The sequence below is a fragment of the Diceros bicornis genome, chromosome 3, assembly GCF_020826845.1.
Source record: "Diceros bicornis minor isolate mBicDic1 chromosome 3, mDicBic1.mat.cur, whole genome shotgun sequence".
NCBI classification, from domain to species: Eukaryota; Metazoa; Chordata; class Mammalia; order Perissodactyla; family Rhinocerotidae; genus Diceros; species Diceros bicornis.
Window position 1 is genome coordinate 99,680,918 of NC_080742.1, and position 15,172 is coordinate 99,696,089.

General features: G+C 44.3%; 1 protein-coding gene across 2 annotated transcripts in view; it reads left to right on the plus strand.

Moving 5' to 3' along the window:
- DPP6 (dipeptidyl peptidase like 6) overlaps positions 1-15,172 on the plus strand; it is a 517,278-nt gene that overhangs the window by 329,928 nt on the left and 172,178 nt on the right. For both annotated transcript variants that reach the window (XM_058533884.1, XM_058533891.1), the window contains one exon: positions 83-164. In XM_058533884.1, the coding sequence (XP_058389867.1) occupies positions 83-164 (82 nt within the window). The remainder of the gene's footprint in view (positions 1-82; positions 165-15,172) is intronic.

The following is a 15,172-nucleotide window of genomic DNA, read 5'->3' on the forward strand; positions in this document are numbered from 1 at the left end:
GAAGGTATAGCTGGAGGATAAAATTATAGCATCTTAAATTCTTGTTTCCCACCATTTGCTTTGTTGTTGTTTTTTCTTTCAGGGATCCTCAAAGTCTAGATCCACCAGAAGTCAGCAATGCAAAACTTCAGTATGCAGGATGGGGCCCCACGGGCCAACAGCTGGTAAGGAAATCAAGTTCAGTAACCATGTTTTGATTTTGATGAAGTTTGCATTTTATGGGATGAATATATCTCCTTGTACTCAGTCTCTGTGTGTGTGTAAATTAAATTTTGGGTAAGTCCACCAGAGTGTCTGCGTATGTAAAATGGGCACTTCTTTTTCAGTAGAGATTTCTCTTGACATTGGAATGGCGTATGCTTTGGTTCCCATATCCGATCTCCTACAGCGGTCTCTAACTGTCGCTGTGTGTAGACCACAGACCTACTGTGAACTCAGAGATAAACCTCATCAGAAGGGCAGCCAGTGGGAGTTATCAGAACCGTGGAACACTGAAAGTTTCCTTCGTTTTGTTCTTGGAACTCGGGCTCTTTTCTTCAGAGAGTTTTAGGAAGAAAGTAGATCTGCTGGCTGCGCGGGGCCTAGGCTCCCTGTAAGGAGCATCACCATGCATGATTCCCCACAGCTCATGTAGCCTCTTGGCTTTACATCAGACATCTTCATGGATTCCCACACATATTGGCAAAACTAAGGTGTTTGGAGAAACTGTGAATAGCAAGGATGGTGTAGTAAAAAGGCTCTGAATAAACGGTTGTAAGACGAAGGTTCTCACCGGGGGTGTTCACGAACTAGCTGATGCTGGGCCGCTCAGTGGTGTCAGGCCGCAGTCAGTGGGCCCAGCTAGTGAGTGACAGCTTGGGTAAGGGGATCCCTCAGGTTTGTTCAGCTCTCGCCTTGCATTTATCTAAAACCAGATGATATTTATCAGTTCTATTTAGCTTAATTTCAAGAGATTACATCACACTTTGCAGAAAGTCCCACAGTTTGAAGATCAAGTAATGTTTTTGCTGTGTTCACGTCACCATTTTCTTCTGCGTGTTTAAGCTGGTTAACTAAAGCTGCATTTTAAAAACTCTCTTCCCTAAAACGGCACAGAAAATGATCATTTTAAAAAATCTGGGGGCCCAGCGTGGTGGTGCAGTGGTTAAATTTGCCCGCTCCACTTCAGCGGCCCGGGGTTCGCAGGTTCGGATCCCGGGTGTGCACCGACACACCGCTTGTTAAGCCATGCTGTGGTGGCGTCCCATATAGAGTGGAGGAAGATGGGCACGGATGTTAGCCCAGCACCAGTCTTCCTCAGCAAAAAGAGGAGGATTGGCAACAGGTGTTAGCTCAGGGCTATCTTCCTCAAAAAACAAAACATAAAAAGTTCGGGGCAAGATTGTGTTGGATAGGCTGTCCACTGTCTTAGGAATTGAAATCGTCTTATTTTTCCCAATAGTACAATTATATTTTCCTGGTTGTATATTAAAACCATTGCCTTGAATTGATTTAAAGAAACAGGAGGATATAGGCCACAAAACTATATTAGCTATTAGTGAAGTGTCTCTGATGCTACACACTGGACAATCAGATATTTTGAAAAGCACATTTAACCAATGAAAATGAGAGTGTGATAGGAGGTTGGGAGGACATTGCAAGCTGACTGGGCAGAGGGGCCACAATCAGTCAACTCAGTCATGAGGACACAAAATCTGTCTTTCCTCAAAGGTGCCAACTCTCACACAACTCTCACACAAAGAAAACCTGCAATTTTGTAGGAGATTGTAGAGGACCTAAGTGTTCAAGGCTCATGTGACTGGATCTCTAATAGTTGACTTCAGATCCCTCAGAAAGTCAATGACTAAAGCCTTCCACAGAGGGCTATCCCTGTTCCCCACGGATCCTTCGGGAGGATCACACCCTGGCCTCATCCCACCACTCCGGGAGAGCACCGGGAATGGGCAACCTTACCGAGTCGTCATTGTCCAGCCTCTTTATAGTCCTCAGGAAGAGGACATCGTGACTTGAGCACTGGTCAAGGCCTCTTTCCACCAGACCTGCTGCCTCCTTCCTTGTCGCCCAGGGATTATCACTCAGCTTGTAGACTCACACGTCACCTTGGCACATGTGAGAGGCCAGACACTATAACAGAGGTTGCGCAGCCTAGTCCTGCCTTCTGGACAGGGCTTGCGATTTAGAGAAAAATTAGCCCACAATTGCCAAAGGAAGAGGTGTGTGTGCACACGCACGTGCACACGCTTCAGAATTATGCCTGAATCTGGAGGAGGAGGTGTGTGTGTGCACACGCACGGGCACGTGCTTCAGAATTATACCTGGAATCTGGAGGAGGAGGTGTGTGTGCATGCTTGTGCACACGCTTCAGAATTATGTCTGGAGGAGGAGGTGTGTGTGTGCACACGCACGGGCACACCCTTCAGAATTATGCCTGGAGTCGGGGGGGGGGGTTGCACGCACGTGCACGCACTTCAGAATTATACCTGGAATTTGGAGGAGGAGGTATGTGTGTTCACACACATGCGTGTGCTTCAGAATTATACCTGGAGTCTGGAGGAGGAGGTGTGTGTGTGCCCACATGTGCACACGCTTCAGAATTATGCCTGGAGTCTGGAGGAGGAGGTGTGTGCGCATGCACGTGCACGCCCTTCAGAATTGTGCCTGGAATCTGGAGGCAGATGGCGTTCCGGTTGGTCACTCTCCAGACTCCTTCCTCCTTAGGCCTGCCCCTTCACTGCCTGAAGCCACTGCTGCCTCTGGGACAACTGACTTCACTCTCATGTCACTCCCCAGTGGACAGGGGAGGGTTAGGTGATTGCAGAAGTTATCATATGTAATCTCTTAAAGAATAACTAGCAACAGAATTAGACAGATGTCAGCTTCTCTGAGAAAGCTCCCTGGCTCCCCTCCCCTCACTGCTAGGTGGCCCTCTCCGGGCTCCCAAGTCACCCCGTGCAAACTCCTGTCTCATCCTGTTCCTTGCTGCACGTTGAGTCTCTGCTCGGTTGGGCGGCCTCTGCCTCAGCAGTCAGCACTCTTCATCTTTGGGTTCTGAGTGCCCCGCACAGCACGTGGCACTCAGTAAGTGTCTGTTGAGGTAAAGAATGAATGCATGAATGGACTGATTAATTAAATAGTTAATATATTCTTGTGGTCCTTAACCACTTGAGCATGAAGCAGGTGGAGGGAGGCAGATAGCCAGAGTCTATGCGTATGTCGAGGATCTTACTAACAGTGAGGGAAGTGCAACTTCCTTTCTGCTTCAAGGAAACGAATGTTAAGTAGTAATTGCTAATATATGGGCTTAGTACCAAAAGTACTAATGTGCTCATGGAATTTTTGAGTTTTTAAACTTTTTTAAACTTTGGGATTTTTATTATACAGGTCTTGTAGTGAATATACTAGGCAATATAACTCATCATTGAGAGAGCATCCTACGTGATGGAGCAGGAGTCAGCACACTTTTTCCATAAGGGGCCAGGTAGTACATGTTTTAGGCTGCACAGGCCCACACGGTCCCGGTCGCCACTACTCTACTTCACTGTTGCAGAGAGAAGGCAGCTGTAGGCAATATAGAAACAAAGGGACATTGCTGTATTCCAATAAAACTTTATTTACAAAAACAGGTCCTTTGGCCTGCAGGCTGGGTTTGCTGACCCTTGTTTTAGAGGATCATATGCTCTGCTAGCCGTCCTCAACCGGGGAAAGCCTGACCCTGGGAGCAGCCTCCTGCTGACAGGTACTCTGGGTGCATGCGGTCACTGCAGGGGAAATCCACAGCCCCCGAGGAGGCCGTGCAAGCACTCACAACTCCCTCGCTGCCATTTTATTTTAAAAAGTAAACATTGCTCCCCAAAGGAAATCTACTCTAATTATAATGAGTCAAACTGAAATGAGTAATTCTCCTCCAGGAACAGAGAACACAGCTGCAGCTAAAGTTCACCAGAGAGCTTCCGAGCATCATCCCCTCCTTGTGTGAGTGATTTTGCGATACCTCTGGTTCGGGAACCCATAGATCACAGGAGGATGACACGGCCCCAGGAGAGGGCTATAGGCATTTTCTCCAGTGCCTCTACGTGGCCTCCAAGGAGTGGCTCATACCTTACAGAGTACATTTTGTTAGACCTTCAGATCACATCGTAGGTAATAAATACAGCCTGCCCGGCCCATGCGTTGTTAAAGGACAGGGAAAAGCTTGAACCTGGAGAGGCCTCCATCCTGCCAGAAATTTGTTTCTGAAATGGTGATGGTCATGGTCTTAGTTGTTCATGACGGAGAACCAAGTTGTTTCCAGAATTTGACATTATCTACTGAGCCTAGAAGGAGGAAAATGGATCTGGCTCGACTAAACAGGATTAAATGAGAAAACACATGTAAAAGGTTGACCAGCTGCCTCCCCATGCTTCCCCTTCTCTCAGGCTTCATGAAGTCAGTGTATATAAAGATTTACATGAAAAACATGCTATTTCAAAATTTCTCTCCATACTGTCTTTCTCCATTTATCTTCAGCAGATGAACCTCTGCCTAAATTGAGAACTCCTCTGAGTTTCTTTTCTTTGATCAGTTTATGAAGCCCTGCCCCCCAGGCGTGTTTGTCTATTTACGTGAGGTTTTGTCTCTGCTAACCTAGCATATGATTAAATTGTCTGTTTGGAGATATCCGTTCATTTCCTTATATGTCTTCTCTGCTAGTGACATTTAAGAAAAACAAACACACTTTGAGGGCAGCTGCAGTGGCCTTCGTTGCACTTACGGCACGCAACACACCTGGAGGGACAGCCTCTTCAGGGTGCCTTAGCAGGTTAATATGCAAGCATAGGGAACTTATGTCAGTTTGCTGCATATCCATGTTTTCCTTGGGAACCAAGTGCTATGGAAATTTTGGCAAATACGACTGCACAGCATTAGACAACATTAAGAATTCAGGGCTGGAATCTTTGCTGGTACACTCAGAAGATCGGAGACAAAGAGCATGGTCTCTCTCTGGTTGGCCTGCTACTGTGATGGTGATAAATGACCAGCTTGGAAAGAGATGTTTAATAAGTGCATTGGGAAGTCTTCAGTGCAGAGGCAGCTTCAGAACGTGAAAAATGAAGAGCAAGGAGAGTAGTTGGCTAGAGAGCTGCTGGGGCCGGAGCTGTCTTCTGGGAGCCGTGGTGGGGTGGGGGTGATGACAACCCCGAGGGAAGAAAACTGAGGAATGCCCACAGGCTCCGCTTTCCCGCTTAGAAGAGGAACCAATTTACCCATAATCTCCCAGGGCATGGAAGGCTGTGGGACGGACAACAGCCAGCGGCTGTTCTGTGTCTCCCTGAAGACAAGAGAATAAAATGAACTATGTTTACCAAAATGGGGGGATTTCAGCTGGAGTTTATGAAGAATTGCCTTGATCATGTGGCTTGTTAGACCTGAGGATACTTTTCCAGGGAAAGTCAAGGATAGATAACTTATCAATAAATGGTTCAGATAGCAGCTCTCCTGACAGGGTCTCAGGGGCAGGGCAGTCTGGACTCTCAAACATTCGCCCAACTCCTAGGACTCTCTGGAGTGACAGATTTGATCAAGGATTGCTGTGGCCAGTCAGCCAGCTCAACGGAAAGGACCCGGAGGACCAGTCCTTTTGTGTATGCAATTTCGACATTCATTCGTTCACTCTTTCATTTACTGTTTCAATGAATTCCTCGGAAACACTTCCTGTGTTCCAGGCCTTCTGCCAGGTTCTGGGGACGCAGAGGAGAGGCATGGTTCCTTACTCACTGACTTCAGCTTCTCGTGGGAGACGTATCTATCACTGTGTTTACTAGCTCTCAGCAACAGCGACTGCTTCGTGTTGCTCTGCCCTCTTGCACGGTCACCCGCGGAAATGTTCCTCAACCCTTCCTGCCGCATCTCCGTGCACTCCACCCGAGCGAGGTGTCCTGTCCACAGCAGGAGCTGCAGGAGTGGGTGACTGCCCTCCATGTGTGCTGATCTTGTTTTTAACCAAGACTCTTGGATCCTCCACTCTTGATAGTATGATGCCGCCTGGGACAAGGCCCTCCCGAAGGCCTCATCAACTCAGCGGTCATGCCCTGCTCACCTAATATTGTTCCCCTCAGACCAGTTCAGCTCTCAGCAAAAAGTCTCAGCCAAGACCTTGAAGTCTGGGCCTCCTTCAGGGACTGGCCAGATCACCTGTTGTGGTTGAGTCTCTCCAGCCCACACGTCCATCGGGCTTTCCTTCCTCATGGGAACCTTTCACACCTGCGTTCTCTGAGTTACCTGACGGGGCACCTTTCCATGAGCCCTGGGCCATCCCACACCTTAGTGTCTGTACACTTTCTGAGGCGTGTGACGTGACAGCTGTGGTCTCGAAGGACTGAGTCCATTCTAAGGAAACTAAACTTTAAAAATCGACTTCCTTTGAGTCCTTCTGTCTCAGTGCTGTTTTTCCGTCTACTTAACAGCACCATTTCATTGAAGGAGGTTAGTTTTCTTTCTAACATGTCAACGGCAAAAGAGAGTGAGAGTCTTACTTCGCCCGTTCTCGAGAATCGGCTCACACTCCCCTCCCAAAGAAGTGTTTTCACAGGTTTTTCTGTGAGTCAGTGAGGGACTCAGAAAAACCAGAGCTGAAAGTTTCTTGCTCCCACACTGGGTCACTTCACGGCATTTGGGTTTCTCTTTAAAGAAAAGGAATTTTTAAAAGTAGTCCATTGACGTTGTAAAAAATCATGCTACCAAAATGTCAATAACTCGACATAAGATACTAGATGGAGAGATTGTTCTTGAAACACCAACCACTTTGTTAAATGGAATAAAGGGCAGATAGACAATAGATCTTTAGGGGGGAAGTGCATTTGCTTCGTGCGTCTCTCAGGCGTGGGCTTCTATGAAAAGGTTGGCAGCGTGGGGAGGACCATCCGCCCTCAGTGTGATACAGAGTGCAGACTGGGAGGCAGTGTGGGTGGGGCTCTCTGCAGCACTGAGCCAGCCGGTGCAGCCAGGACACCGGCCACCACGCCAGGAGCGAGACAGCGGGAACCCAGGAACTGACCCGACTTTAAACCTAGAAGCCCCGATCTAGAAACCCCGTCAAGGTGTCATGGCCACCTCCTCAGTCTCAGAATCCGAAGGTCCTGATTTTGAGCCTCAGAAGGGAAAGAACGTTTTATTTAGTTTCTTCTGTTTTTCAAGGGCCATTAATAACAAAAGCTTTGGAGTCAAAAGGGCCACATTCAGACCTTGGTTCTGGCACTTACTAAAGGCGTGATCTTGATTAAGATGCTTAATCTCTCAAAGCCTTAGTTTCCCCATCTGTAAGATAATTGTGCGTATCTTGTAGGGGTCACTGTACGGATTAAGTTAATCTATTTAAAGTGTGTATACTAAAGAACCTAGTATAAAGAAAGTACTCGATAAATGATGGCTTTTATTGTTGTTGTTGCTATTAAGATTATTACTTGGCTTAACCAAAATGTAGAGAATGAGAAAAAAATAAGAATTTCATCAAATGAAAGTTTGGTATGTGTCGGAAGTGAGTTAGGCTGCACTTGATAAAGCAGGGAGATGCAGGATATACACGGGGATCTGGGTGTGTGTCCAAAATGCTCAATCTCTTCTCTGACTCTTCTCCAACTCGTGAGGGTTAAGGGATGATGTTCAGAAAACATACCGTCAATTCTTATTCCTCTAAACCTTTAGCTCTGCGTAGGTTTGTAAGTGTCTGTCTCTTTAAAGAAGGCCATTACCAGGTGACAGCGATTCCCCTGCTCTGATGCCACCCCAGAAATTATCCCTTGAACAGAAAGAATATGTTCCTTATGAGAAGCCTGGGCAATAGATCCCCAAAATGTGTTTGTCTTCTATCTGGAAGTTTGTGCCTTTGACCAATATCTTCTCATTTCCCCCTCCCCCCAGCCCTTCATGACCACCACTCTACTCTCGGTTTCTATGAGTTCAGCTTTTTTAGATTCCACATATAAGTGATATCATACAGTATTTGTCTTTCTCTGTCTGACTTATGAAATGGTAACCACGTGATGGGATGGAAGTGTTAGCTAATCCCATGGGGGTAATCGTTCTGCAAAAGAGAAGAGTATCAAACCAGCACATGGTACACCTTAAACTCACACAGTGTTGTGTGTCAATTATCTCTCAATAAAGCTGGGAGAAAAAAAAACTAAAAAAAAGCCTGGATGTCCTCCTGCTTCCTTCTCTCAGCCCCCTGGGAAAGCAGATCACCCAGTCCTGGGACCGCCAGCTGGTCAGCGGTTCTCTCTCCTTACTGGGCAGCCACCAGGGAACTGAGCAGAAATGGGACGAGCTGCCTCCCTTAGGTCACAGCCAACCCCAAGGGCGTTATTGCTCACCCAGTTCCAAGTAACAAAGGGGGCAGGGAGCGTTTGATCGACGTTGACAAGTCCAATGAGGGGAGAAAGATTGATCTTTCCAGCAAGAGGAGATTATTTAATGAAATGTCGCATACATGGAGAGGACCAGACTGAAGTGACATCCCATTAATAACTTATAAAAGCCTCTAATCAGTTTGGGTTAATTTGGTATTCATTGTAAAAACATTCATCATGGGCACTGAAGTCCATGACAGTAGCCAAGCAATTAATATCGCCGGCATGGAAATCGCCTTATGTATCCTCAAATAATGGATGGAGCGGGTTAGTGAGTGACTTACCAGCTCATCAAGGATGCCTTTCAAATTTAACACAATATGTTATCACTTCCTGGCTCTGTGGGACTCAATCACTTTAACATTCACTGGTACTCAAGTAAATAAGCTGAGCTTTTGAACCTGCATGGATGGGGCAGGAGAGCAGAGCTACCTGGGGGTCATAGTTAAAGAATGAGGAGAATTAGGAAGTGGTTTTCGGGGCTTTTTCCTTAGACCAGCAGGCTCTCTGAAGAAATGGGGATTTCAAAATGCAAAAGTAACTTCCTAATTCGTGGGATTATAAAGGAAGTGAGGGAAACAATGTTAATAGTAAATTGTGGAGTTTATTTTTTTGACTTTTGTCATGCTGTATGAATATACAGTAGGGGCATAAGAGAAAATTCATTCTTAAAACAGTACAAAAATTCATAGTAAGAGTCATAAAGACATTCTCACACTGTAGCACAGAAATCCCCTTTAAAGAGAAGCCACAAGTGATATAGCCAAACACCATCATAACGCTGTTACCTGTAATAATAACTTTTAAAGGCTGTAATTATCCTACGTTATTAGGAGAGCAATTTGGTAAAGTATGGTACGTTGACAGGATGGGCTATTATACAACCATTAAAAATTATAAGGTAGACTATATATGAACATGGGAAATATGTCATCTATTAAATAATTTTAGGACTAAAATAAGCAGATTGGTGTATGTTTACATATGGGGAAAGAGAATTATTTGGCCTGGCCACATTATGGGCACTTTTCCCACTTCTAAAAGTTTCTTGGATACAACAACATTATATACTCATTAAAAATTGAAAAGAAAAGAAAATTTATTGCCAACTATGAGGTTTAGGAATTCCACTCAATAGACATGTGCTCAAGCCCCATAGAGGGTGAAGTGCAGTGCTTTTTGGGGGTACAAACGTGAATAAACCAGTCCTCAGGGATGAAGTGCCTTTAATTCCGTTGGTTTCAAAGCACTGTGCAAATGTATCCTTTCTCCCCGGCTCTGCTGCAGACCCTTCAGAGATATTTTCCAGAACTCACTTGTAAGCCAAAGCAAAATTAAGAAAAAGGGGAGTTTAAGGTTGAAAACTGGGCCTGTCCTAGTCGTGTGCACGTTGGTCTGTGAGGATAAGCCATGTTCTCTTCCTCATCAGAGCTTCCCTCATGCAATTGTGATGGAAGCAGTGTTTTATTTCTTATGAAAAATATAATTTAGAAGGGTGCCCACATCAGCCGTGGCAATATTAGGTTAGAGAATTTCAGGATAATCTATCAAACAGAATTTAAAAGCAGGACCAGAGTTCTACATTAAGAAAGAGTGCATTTAATGATGGATTCCTTAGGTAATGTAACAAGGCAGTTATAAATTAAAATAACCTTTTTAGACATTAGGATGTGTAGTGGAGGCCACAGTTACATTTGCAGCCATGGGCAAACCCATCTTTCCTATTATGTGGAGAGAGCAGGTTCTGGAAATTTGGAGTCTTTTCCAGTAGCCTCAGATGATCTACACTGTTTGTGCTGCTAAGAATTCTCCTTAGTGCCGGTAATGGGCTTTTATAGCCTGCTTCGTGGACTTCTCCCATTTGAGTGGAGGGAACACCTCTTTATCATAATTCCGAAAATGGTTCACAATTGGAGAATATCAAGTAATGGCTCCATCTCCTAGTCTATGTAGAATAACCATGACTTTTTCTTCCTCTAAACTGCATTACATTGTCAGTCCCACTTATTGGAGCAGTTAATCATAGGCTTCCTTGTTTTATTATTCAACTATTTCACTTTTGAATAACTTTATTTCCCAGACCAAATGTAAGCTGTTCAAGGACAGAGAATGTTTTCCATCACAGTTTGATCTTCCATGGCCCGTTGCTCCGTATTGAGCAGAGTGCAGGTTCTCAACAGATCTTTGTCAAATGAATGATATCCAGAAGAGAAAGTAAAATTAAATGTCAGATTTATGGGCATAAGGTCCAAAATCCATGGCAATGGGAAAAACTTGATGTTAAGCTAATCTAAAAATTTTAAGGTTTAACAACTTGTCTGATGCTGAATTAACTCAGCAGTTCAGATTATAAGCAACACCATGAAAGGAATTCTGGATTTTTGAGTCAGACGTTTTTTGCTTAAAGTGTTTGTCATGCTATGAAAGATCTCAAAACAAAGATGTGAGATTTCACTACTAAAACTTGTCAAGAACAGGCGAACTGAGCATTCTGACCAGAGGGTCAGAACTCCTTGGTTTTCCACAGGAATTCACAGGATGAAACCACCCCTGTCCTTATCCCACCAGGACACCGGGTGGTCCCGTTCTGTCTAATATCAGCGGGAGCGGGCAGGCCTCACTGCTGTGCAATCCTCCCTCGGCCTCCGGTCATTGCGTCTGGATTGGTAGACAGCATGGAGACAGACTGGGGCACAGAACAGGAAGTATTCAACCTGCTTGAAACAAGATGCTTTCAAGAACTTTTGGAGACATTTTAGGGGCTTCTAATCAGTTATTTGCAAATGATTCCTCCTGCCTTTTCTTCAAAATGGACTTCACAGGACTCCTCCTTTATAGCATTTTGTTAGCTCTTCTTGATTATAGCAAATCAATTATAGATACTGAAAAGTCATAATACTTCACTTTTTAAAAGAACCTTTCTTGCTACCATTGTCTTTCTGCCCTTTGACATGGTTGCTCCCGTGATCCATGAGGTTTTATTTTACTTCCCTGACTCCTGGGGAAGACAGCTGTCTACTTATGATAGAACAAGGATACAAGGGAGCTTAGATAATTGATGAGTCCGTTTAAAAACAGATCCAGTTGTATTTATTTTAGACTGTGTTTATTTTCGTGTAGATCATGACTAAAATCTAGTTCGGCTATTTCTACTATAAAGAACAACTAGCAAATTAGTGAATTGATTTTTCTGTTTGTTCTTCAATTTGGAAACCTAATCATTTATCTAGATGGTTTTAGTTTTTCCTACAATGGCTTCAATGGCCATTAACAGCTGGCATTATGTTTTAATTTCCTCAGTTGGGCCTGATTTAATTAGTGTAAATTATGCATGTTGGTAAGCCAAGTCCAGGCCAACACTCTCATTTGACTTTGCCCTCTGAGTCTACAGATCTGCGCCTCCAGCCCAGATCTCTCCTGGGTCCGTTCCCGCCGTGAGCAATGACTGCTGTGTACTCCGCTGGGCTTCTCAGCAACACCAGACTCAGCTTATCCACAATCTGAACTCACCATTGTTTCCGCCAACTTTCTGTGGCTCTCCTGGCAATAATCCCAAATCAGTGAATGGCAACCCCATCTCTTCAGTTGCCCAAGTCAGAAACCTGGCATTCTTGAGTCTTTTGCCTTCCTCATCCCTGTCTTGATCCATCAACAAGTCCTGTGAATTCTATTTTCTTGGTGTTGTTAAAACCCATCCTCTCCTCTCCATTCCCACCATCACTTCACATCTGGATTCCTGTAATAGCTGCCTGCCTGGTCTCCCTCCCTGAACTGTTCTTGCTCCAGAATGTTCTCCATTCTGCAACTGAGTGACCATGTCCACTTTCCTATGTAAAATCCTTCCACTGTTGCAGTGCCTTTAGGATAAAGCCCAAACCCCTTAACACGCTGAGCAAAAGCCTTCCTGATGTGCTCTCCCTGACATCTGCAGCTGCCTAACTCCCCAGGCTGAGGACTGGCCATTATGAACTGTGTCCAGTTCCCCAAATGTCCCAGACCCTCTCTCAGCTCAATGCCTTTGTACTTGCTGTCCCTTCAGTGCAGAACCACACTTAATCCCACCCCTCACCCAACTCCTTTGCCTGGTTGAAGCCACCCTGCCTTTCAAGTCTCAGCTTAGCCCTCCCTACTTTCAGGAATTCTCCCAGAGTCTCACCCCACAGCCGAGAGTGGGCTAGAGACCCTTCTGCCTGCTCTCCTACTGCTGTGCCGTTACCATCATTGCCACACTTATCACATTGTGCGGTTATGTCCTATTGTCTTATTTTTCTTCCCCAGCAGACTGTAAGTTCCTTAAGAACTTTCTCTTATTCCCTAGTGTATTCTCAGCCCCGTAGTATAGACTTGACTGTTAGTAACATTGACTAAGTATTCAAAGGCTGAACGAGGGACCCAATCAATTAAGGCATATTGTTTACCCAAGGTGAAAATCAATGACCTTTTCTGATGTAAGCATAAACCTAAGGCACATCTGTCATATTTTTTCTGTATTTTCACCTATTGTAGCTGGCCTTCCATCTTGGGCCATAACCTGTGACATACCTCCCTTAAATCTTAACCTTCTTGGCCTCCAAATGAGTCATAATTACCCATGACATCATGTTCAAGTTCAAGCTCAGGCTCAGTGAAATTCCAGTAAACTTCCAGATTTAAAAAATTATAATTGCATGTACATGTATTTATTTAACTAATTTTGTCCCTAGCCATACAAGCTCGTATTTTTTAAATTAGCTGAGAAATGAGAATATTTAATGGAAATTGAGTCATCGAAATGTCCTCAGAAGTAACTGCTCCCTATTTCCCGTAAGTCTAATCACAGGACAAGGTTCATGACGGACTTGCTTAGTGACTTCTGTCTTTTAAATTTCCTGTGTTACTGCCTTACAAGAGTAGTTGACTCCAAAAATCTACCAAAAGGCACAAAATAATAAAAGCATAAATCAGCCAGTCAACGGAAAAGTGAACTATCTATTCTAGACTGATGAAACACAGTCAAACCTAGTTATAGCACATCTCGTTGTTACATAGCATTAGCCTTCTCCCCGAATCCCTGCTGAATCATATCTGAACCCTAAATCTGTGTCATAACAAAGCCAGCCTGTCAAGCAGCTGGTAGGCCTGCCACTTACCTCCTGTGCCATCAAGAAATGTGCCAGCATATTTGTAATTTCCCAATGAGGTAGCAAAGTCTGTAAATCCTTTCTTCCAATAACCCTAAAATTTTATTGGCCAAGGGTTCAACAGCCTTGTGCACATTTAGTGAAACAAAAAGGTTATGGTATAGATGATTGTTGAGACTAATGGTTCTTAACTCAGCTACATTAACTTCTATATGGACTAGTGCCTTGGCTCCACGCCCATTCTGGTGTCTTTGGGCCAGGGTGAGGCTTGGGCATTGGTGGATTTTAAACTCCTCAGGTGCTTCTCATGTGCAGCCAGATTTGAGCATCACAGGTTTAGATGCTGGCAGGCAGAATGGGGACTGGATGGCCTCTTCAATAAACTCTGCAGCCTCATGGTCACAATTCCGACTTCATGACAAAACAAAGACTCTGTGAGATTGTTTTTAATCACCAGGCCTATAACAAAGGAGTGTGTACATATAAAATCGCCAGTCATCAGAACATTTCTGGTGAAACCATCACTTCCAAGAGGCAGCCGTAGTCAGTGAGGTGAACAGGCACGTCCAGGCGTGGGCCAGCTGCTCTGCAGTTGACGTTGGTCCTGGCCAATCCATTCAAATCAAAGTTAAGATCAGGATGTTACAAAATTGTTTCGTTTTCTTTTTCCTCTAACCCTGGGTGAGGAGTCATTGCCCACACTGGTAGATGTTTTATGTAATATTAATCCATTTTTGTGTGATTTTCTCTGATCAAACCTAGAAGCAATAAAGTATACTAAACAGACAGCCTGGACTGGCCCAAGCACTGGGTTTCAGAGACTGAGTCATCACTACGTGGCTGTCTAGGCTGGGACGTGATAACTAACAATGATGGCAACACTTGATTTCGGGCTTCCGCTGCCCCAGTCACCAGGCTAGGCATTTTGTTCACCAGATCTCCATTCAGCAGCGAGAAAATAGCTGTTCAGAAAATGTAAATAATTTTCCCCAGATGACCTGTTAGGGATGTTATCGGAACTGAAACCCACCTCTGCTTCTTTCTTTGCCCCAAACTGTACATCTGGGCTCAGCGTCCTCAGCTGAAAAGCTAGAATGACTTATCTCAAGACCAAATGAGTTCATGTCCATGAAAAGTCTTTGAAAATCTTTTGAATGTCCTGCAAATACAAAGTGTTGTTATTACTGTGAATGATGATATTTGTATTCAAGACAATCCATAAGAACTTTGTTTGCAATATCTAGAAACTGGCTGTCTCCTGATACAGCCTCTGGTGTAATTCATCTAACACACTTATCTTTCTCTCTGCTAGCGTCCTTAAAGGAAATGAAATATTGACCTAACTGTGATATTTCCATCTGAAATCTTTGCAGGTTCCATAAAAGAGCTTTCAGAGCCCCAGAGCAGACACTAAAGCCCAACGGGAATAAAATGTTCCTCCTGTGAGAAACTGGATCATGAGTCCAGCATGACATACTCACATTTAGGTGATGTGCGGAGCTCTTTTAGAGGAGGACTAAACACAGAAAATTGTATGTGTCCCCTTCCCCAAGGGGTGACTTAAACATATTTTTTTTTAGTTTTCTACATTTAACTATTTTTTGTTTCAGATGTATTTTTATATCTTAATGAACAACTTTTTAAAGATAAAAGAATATACATGAAGTA